Here is an 8,162-nt window from a genome sequence, read left to right as displayed (position 1 = left end):
ATAATACTGTGTTTTACCAGTATTTTGCAATGAAGACAATAGTACTATCAGAAGTTCACATGACATCCAATCTACTGCAAATGTACAAAAGCCAAACATAATACTGTGTTTTACCAGTATTTTGCAATGAAGACAATAGTACAATGAGGCAAATTCTAAATAAGATGGCCTTTATATTACTAATGTAAAAGATGATTCAGGACTGTGGTGGCTGCAATGACTCCCAGAAGAAATAAAGTTGTACACTTCTGGGGAAATTATGTTGGAGAATCTACAATATTTAAAAGAATACCAAAGGCAACATGGTAGCAATAATTGCCTGTGTGTAGCTATATGATTCAAGCACCCATCTATGAGGTATCAATGTGTGTATTGTATGTTCACATTGACAGAATATTAATAGTCACAGCTTGTTACATTTTTTGTACTAAAGTCTTCTGTGACATCTGTTTAATTTTTTCCACTCTGAATGGGTGCAACGTGCATAAAATAATATACTAAAAACATTTCATAAACAAACACAAGAATAGAGCCCATGAATAGTGTGATACCAACATTTAGACATATGTAAGCCACTTAAAGAGTTTAAGCCAATTAGTTGAGACAGTGATCAGAGGAAGCTTAAAAAGAATATGTCCAAGATATACATTTGTATGTGGGTACATTCAACCACTAAGAAAAACAATACATTGGCAGTGGAGTTAATCAAAAGAATAGGAAGAATAAAAACTAGATTTCTACCACATATAATATAAAAGATAATAACTGGTTGTAAACGTTCGTGAACATGGCCAATATAAGTGGTAATTACAAAAAGACTAAAAAATGAAAGGTTGCATATTATTCATTGATAAAAGACTGAAATTTAAAGCTGATACACAAAAAAAGAAGAAAATATTGATAGGTGAATAACGTTATTGATTTTGGTGAGAAAACCGTTGCTAGGGATAATATGAGAGGAAAATGTGCTCTTTATAATGAAAATGACGAAATCAAAAAGATGTTGAGACATCAGGATGTCTGCATAGAAAGGTCAGGTTAAAGGTTAACATTGCCAAGAGTTGAGATTCAAACTCAACTGTAAAATGATGAGTTGATTATTTAAGACATGAGAAAAGACTGTGAACGGCCAGTTTCTAAGAATTCAGCAAAGGGGCTGGAGAGACAGCTCGGAGGAAGAGCATGTGCTACTCTCGCAGAGAGAGGACTGAAGTTGGTTTCTCAGCACATCAGGAAGCTTTTAACCACCTGTACCTCTAGCGCCAACAGGATAGCATATCTCTGGCCTCTGCGGCCTTGGCAGGCAAAATGCACTTTTACATGCATCGACTTGACCCCACCACATACATAAGCGAAAGAAAAAAAGAAAAGAAAAAAAAGAAAGAAAATAAACTAAATTGTAAAAGGAGTAAAAACAAGAAATTATGGAAGTTTACATTAAAGGCAGATGATAAAAGAAACTAGAATTCTGAAATGACATTACTATTTTGTTTCTCAATTAGAAGGCTAAGATGAAGTTATGTGAGCTTAGTTGGGGGTGTGAGAATGTGAGAATGAAGTGAATTTCCTGAGGCTTTCAGAAATTGGTGAAACACTTCCAGTGAACACTTGGCCTATTAGAGAGAAATCATATTACATTTCATATTTGAAATTTCATATTACATTTTATATAATGTAATATGAAAAAATCCATTTGTAATAAAAGGAAAATAGAAAAAGATAACAACAACAACAACAAAAAAAAAAAGCTTTTGGTGTCCTGACTCCATTCTAAGAACTCATCCTAAAAGAGTTAATCACATAACTGGCAAAAGGTGTGTAAAAGCGATGAACTTAAAAATAACAGCCAAATGTTGCCCTTTAGTGAAAAGGATCCTAGCTAGAAGGCACAAGCATCAGTGTTCTTATGCAGATCAATGCTTATCACATGCTGAGTAGAAAAGTGATGCATTGTTTAAGTTGTTTTTCATTAAAAATTAAGAAAACAGCTGGAAGGGAATAAAAAACAACAGTGTTTGTTTTTAGGGTATACCATGTGATTTTTTTATTATTTCAATCTTATTTCTGCTGCTGGTGTTTTCTAATTTTCCTACAAGGGCTATAAATTAATTATTCAATAGAAAAAGATCATACACTCTTTTGCAAATATATTTTACAACAATCATTATGGCTATGATTGAAATGGAAATCATAGTCATTTTTCATTTTCTCTCTGTTCATTCCCTGACTCCTCGACTGATGAGCAGAACCACAAATTTTTCCTTTCTATAGAGTGTTCTTATTTGACTATGCAGTAAACAAAGATAGTGCAGATTTAACTAAAGATACTGCACTTTTCTATATGCTTTCCAGCATGCCCCAATCACTAAGAAATAACTTCCAAATATATAGACTCAATTTCATGACTGACTGGGAGTATGACCTTGGACAGATCACTGCTTTTGGACAGTTCATGTTCTTCCCTCATTTAAAATTGTGTACAAACATAAAACACATCCTTATGGGCTCCTTGAAGAATTGTGTGACAATGGTCCTGCAAAGATTTTTATAAGTCAGTGAGGAACTGGCTAAATGAGAAGGATTATTCGCTGTCATTTTCCACCCTTGAACTTCTCTTATCCATTATTCATTCCTTGTGTTTTCAGAGACATCCTAAGTCTGGTATTTTCAAAGTAAATCCCCCTCAATGGATTCAGGGGACTGGCTCTCTATCTGCCCAAACATTGCCATTCTGATATTAATAGCTCAAGATGGGCTTATATGTTGAAGAACCACCCAGGGTTCTACTTTCTTTATAGCTACTGATGCGGCTTTGAAGCTGGGACTCTGTGATGAAGTAAGATGGCATAAAATAAAAGGCTGATTTTGTGCTCAGAGGGTTTTCCTTTTATTTGTCTAAAGATGCTTAGGATGGCTTTTGACAAACACCATAGCGATTATTTACACGGCATAATGGAAGTAAATACTCAAGAAGGAACTGACTTGATACTTTTCCTCAGCATGATCTACACCATTATCTCCTGTTTTCTATAGAAAATAGTCTTTGCCGAGAAATTTGGTAACTCAGTAGGCTATTAATAGGATGTGGAATGTGATTATTCCTTTTGGATTACTTCAATATGTAATTACTTTTAGGAGCCAGCAGAAAGTAACTCTATTAAATGATAATTATAGGAGTGTGTTTGCTTTGAGCTTCTGTAATAGCACTAAACATGGGAGTTTTCATTAACTGTTTGCCATAGTTAATAAAGTCATTTTTCTTAAGAAGTAGCAATTCTCTACAAAAGTATAGCTCAACAGTAGGATTAGTCTCCTAAAAGAGAAGGTAGGGAAGATGGATTGTGTAGTTGGCTGGCTCATCAGCAGTAATATAATCTCCGTGATATTATAGATGGCATCCACAAAGTACCGTGGTAAAATAAAATACTTAGAAACCTCCCGAGAACAATATGCCACAGTGCCGTGTTTACAGAGGTTAATGGAGACAAAATATGATTTCACATTTAAAAAAAAAAAACTGGGCACGTGATGAAGATGAAGCTGGCCTGTTCAGCGAAGCCTAGGACAGCCTGCTGTTTGCAGGAGGCAAGCTGTAATACAAATCTTGATAGGAAAAGAGCAAAGCATTAGATTTCAAAGGTAATTTGGTGATTATACCAACACACGGGTCACAGATAAGAGCACAACCAGAGTTTTCTCAACAGCCAATCAAATCTCCTCACTACTGACAAAGGCAAGTAAAAGTTAAACTAATATTAACATTGCAAAATGTGAAAGAAAAAAAAAGCCAAGCTGTCAATTCGAACTAGTACTGGGAACTAACTTGGGAAGATGAAAACAGCTAACTATTGTGGCAGGATTCCCTTGTGCTAAAATACAGACACACAAATACCTCAGAAAGCCTTATGGACACTTTATGCAGACCTTTCTCAACTTAGCTAAGTACACCTTGATTAAGTTCTCACCCGCACTCCTGGTCTCCTATACTGGAGAAACATTACAAAAATATTAAACTCTGTACCAACTGAAGGTATGTGCCCTTGGCTGAAAACTTCTGCCTACCCTAGTTCCTACCCCCACTTGCTGTTTCTCCTCTCTCTCCCTCTCTCTGCCTCCCTCCCTTCCTCCTACACTACTGATTGAATATTTGAACTTGGTGCATACTAAGAAAACACTCTAGCTATCACCTACATCTTGAGCCCTTTTAATTAACTTTATTTTTGAGACAGGATCTTGCTAAGTTGTGTAAGGTTTTTTTGGACCCACTCTGTGGGTTTAGGAAGTCCTTGAATTTGCAATCCTCCTGATACATCCTTCAGAGCAGAGGAGATTATATGCTTGTGTCCCGGGTCTGATTCAATTATTCCTGAAGGAGCTTACTCCTACACATAAAGCCAACAAGGTTAAGGTTAAGGACAAAATAAAAGTTGAAAAGTAGAGTTGTTGCTATTTTTGAAACGATAAGGGCTATTTTAAAATGAACCCTAGCTTTCCAGTAAGGTTGCTTTAAAACACATATCTCTGCAGAGGATTTGCCTTCCAGAAAGCAATGCATTGGGAGAGAAAAGCCCCTGTCACAATACCTCAGGCATTTTCCCTCATAGTCTCATTCTGATATATGCTTAATTTATAAGTCCCATAATTAAATGTTCTAGTCAGTTCAAGAAATATTAAAATATGTCAAATCCCATCCCCTCCAGATCCAATAACATAAAGAATATTGCTCCACTTTACTGTCAGCCCACTAAGTTAAAACAGTAATATCAGGCTTGACCATTTGGTTTAAAACTCAACTCTACTTTCTATTTGCATAGTTGACTTTAGGAAAATTATTTAATCGTTTTGTGCTTCACTTTCATACTTGTCAAATGGAAATGGTAAGAATGACCACTGCTTGTGGTATAATGAAAAGTAAGAGAACAGAGTAGAAGAGGAATCTCAACCTGATGCTCAGATCATAACTGCTGGCATGAGGGTATTGATGGCCGTCATAAGAGTGATCTTGCATTAATTTGAGACCCCTGTCCTTAGTCTTTTTTCAGTCTTGAAGAAGGAAACAGACTTACATAACAGGGGGCTATTAAACCATCCATGTATTGAAAGCCTACCTGTCTCCCGTTCTGGATGGTTTCATTGGTCTCTGCACTTTGTAGGCTGACATTGTTACAGATTTACATACAGAATTTCCACTGAGAAGAAATGCTCAGAGCATAGTAGTATGGTCTGTTAATCAAAATGATCTCTTACTCTCAACTTCTGCCACTAACTTTGTCTAGGGACTGTGACATGTCAGGTCTCCTCAATCAAAGCATCTCCTGACAACCTGCAAGTCTGTGACCTCTCTGACTGACAGAATGAGAATCAAGAATTACACTGAATACTGTCATTTTTTTTTTTTTGCAATGAACAAACAGTGCTTCATTTTAACCCCTTCTGGCAATACCACTGTCAGCGCTTTTAGATATGGAGTGTTGCTCCCAGTCCCATTGCATTGCAACTATGTTTGGAGGGAAAGCCTGTGTGTGAAAGATTATGCTGCCTTACATAGTTGAACTAATCTCTTTTAATGCTTTACTTGATATCAATATTCATAAAGCCATGCTTCCCCGAAGGGTTTATCAATCTTTTTTAAAAATTAGATAAATGGAGTTGTTTGCATATTGACCCTGTAAGCACTCCCACTTGGTTTTCCTGCTGCTTCATGAATATCAAAGCCAACACACACACACACACACAGAGAAAAATAAAATTAGACTCACTTATTCATATGTATCAAATGAATCCATGTGTCAAAACAGAAGTGGCATTATTATTCCTTGTCTATTCTTCAACAGGAAGGCATTATTAGATTAGTGAAAATATTTGTGTTGTGTATTATGGAAAGCCTTTGTTTTCCGTTTCTACTTCTCTGAATGCATAGACATTTTAGTACAAACCTCTGTTGTCTCTGACTGTGAAATTTGGGTTGTGAATGATCTCAGGGGGTAGACTGAAGATGAATCTTGGTCCGTTGGCTGTGTCGTCCTGGTCATCCGCACTAACTGTGACTATTGGCTGAAAGAGAAAGGTGGCTTATAAATAAATCACCATGACATCGGCATAGCACTTACGCAAAAATTTTCTAACAGGCTAAAACCTCTGATTTTAACATCGCGTCAACGTAGCATTAATGCACCAAAAAATTTCGGATGAGTACAAATTTTTGACGATCACAAAAAAAAAAAAAAGCTCTCAAATACATTGCTTCTGGCCAGAACTTACTTGGTTGGAGAGTGGCTTGGTTTGATCACTCTCACAGATAAAGCCTTCATAATGGTCAGCAAATTTAGGAGCATTGTCATTGACATCTAGGATCCGGATGGCCACTGGGACTTTGGCTTCCTGATGTCTGTTGTCTGGAAAAAGAGAATTCAGGCAGTAAAAAAATTAACAAGTAAGAATATATCATGGCCCATGTTAATTCTCAGAGTGAGCAAAAGCTTCTTCCACCTAATATGAATGAAGTTCTAAGAAACATATATCTATGATTTATCTAGGAAATGCTTAGACACATCCATATCTTTAGGAATTAGTCTACAATTCATGTGTTTTGGAGAGCGATTCAATTTAGAAGATTGTGATGTAATTAACTGTTTATTAATGGTTTTGTACTATTGTGGTAATTTGGAGAAAATTATAAAAAGTAACAAGTATGGTCAAGCTATAGAAATGATGCCCTTGGGGCCTGCTTCATGTCTACCAAGACATGAGCATCTTTGCTCTGTAGCATATTGCTCACCACAGTGCTCTGTATCCTTATAGTTCCTTAGGGATGCAGCAAAGGAACCCTGGGATAAAACTCTGAATCTTTGGGCACAACTAAATTGCTCTTCCCTTTAAATTATTTTCCTGGGTACATCTTACAGAGCTGGGAGAAAAAAAAAAACTAACACATGCATTTTTGGCACAAAAGTTATCTCAGATCAGAAGTGTGTGAAATTCTATGGAAGGATTCCTAGAATAAATGTCATGCCTAAACCAGGAAATACTAAATCATTTTCCTACTTCAGCTGAGAACAATTCTAAAGGTTGCTAATAGAACCTGAGACTGCTAGAAAGTAGTTTATTATCATGATTCCCAATGTGGAATCCCAGGTATTGCTTCAGACTCACCTGGTCATTTGCTGCTCATAGAAATGATTGGACTCTAGTGCAGATCTACTGAATCAGAGGCTGCCAAGATGGGTCCAAGAATCATTGTTATAAAATACCAGCTATAAGATGTGTTAAGAGAACTTGATAAATGGTCATATTCAAGAATTACTGGTTAATACCTATACAAAGTACCTCAAGTTTTGACTGGCTGTTGTTTGAGGTTTAACATGATGATCATAAGTCTTAAACTGATAGAAGATATAAGACATCTGCAATGGCAATTCTTAGTTGTCAAATTGGCTACAACTGGAGTTAACTAAAACCCAAATGACTGGCCACACTTGTGTAGTTTTTTTTTTTCTTATTTAAATCATTTGAAGTGGGAAGGCACTTAAGGTGAAATAAAACTTTTTAATCCAGATCTTCTGAGTGGAAAGAACCATCTTTAATCTAGATACAGATTGCTGGTGTCCTAAATAAAGGGCATGAAAGAAGAAAGTGCTCTTTCTCATTGCCTGCCTGCTACAACCTTCACTGGGAAATTCAATCCTTCACCGGCATTAGAGTCTACATTTTCAGAATTTCAGCATACACTGTACACCAAATGAGACACCCAGCTTTGTGGACCTCACAACTACCAGTTCTTGAGCCTTCCACTCATAAGCAGCTATTGCTGGACTAGTGGGATCACAGCCTATAAGTCATCCTAATGAATTCCTTTTCTATATGTATAGGGAGATTAATTCTGTAAGTTCTGTTACTCTAGAGAACCCTAACTAATAAACCATCTTAATGAGTGTGCCCACAAATCTTCCAAAGAAATGAAAACATTTCAACTTGGCTATAACCATTGTACATAGAGAACTAAAAATAAAATTTAAAGACCAAACCATAGTAGTAACAACAACAACAACAACCACCCCAGTGAGCTAGGATAAAACCAAATACTACTGTTCTAAAAACGAAGGAATAAGGAAGGAAGGAAGGAAGGAAGGAAGGAAGGAAGGAAGGAAGGGAGGGAGGGAGGG

At 36.5% G+C, this 8,162-nt stretch overlaps 1 protein-coding gene across 2 annotated transcripts in view; it reads right to left on the bottom strand.

Annotated features, from left to right (window-relative positions):
* The window catches only part of Cdh11 (cadherin 11), a 153,969-nt gene that overhangs the window by 11,776 nt on the left and 134,031 nt on the right, over window positions 1-8,162 (bottom strand). For both annotated transcript variants that reach the window (XM_005345541.2, XM_005345542.3), the window contains exons 10-11: window positions 6,262-6,395; window positions 5,937-6,054 (exon numbers count right to left, since the gene is read on the bottom strand). In XM_005345541.2, the coding sequence (XP_005345598.1) occupies window positions 5,937-6,054; window positions 6,262-6,395 (252 nt within the window). The remainder of the gene's footprint in view (window positions 1-5,936; window positions 6,055-6,261; window positions 6,396-8,162) is intronic.

The sequence above is a fragment of the Microtus ochrogaster genome, chromosome 4 (assembly GCF_000317375.1).
Source record: "Microtus ochrogaster isolate Prairie Vole_2 chromosome 4, MicOch1.0, whole genome shotgun sequence".
Classification (NCBI taxonomy): domain Eukaryota; kingdom Metazoa; phylum Chordata; class Mammalia; order Rodentia; family Cricetidae; genus Microtus; species Microtus ochrogaster.
The sequence above is the reverse complement of the archived record's forward strand: the minus strand, read 5'-3'. Positions and strand labels throughout refer to the sequence as shown.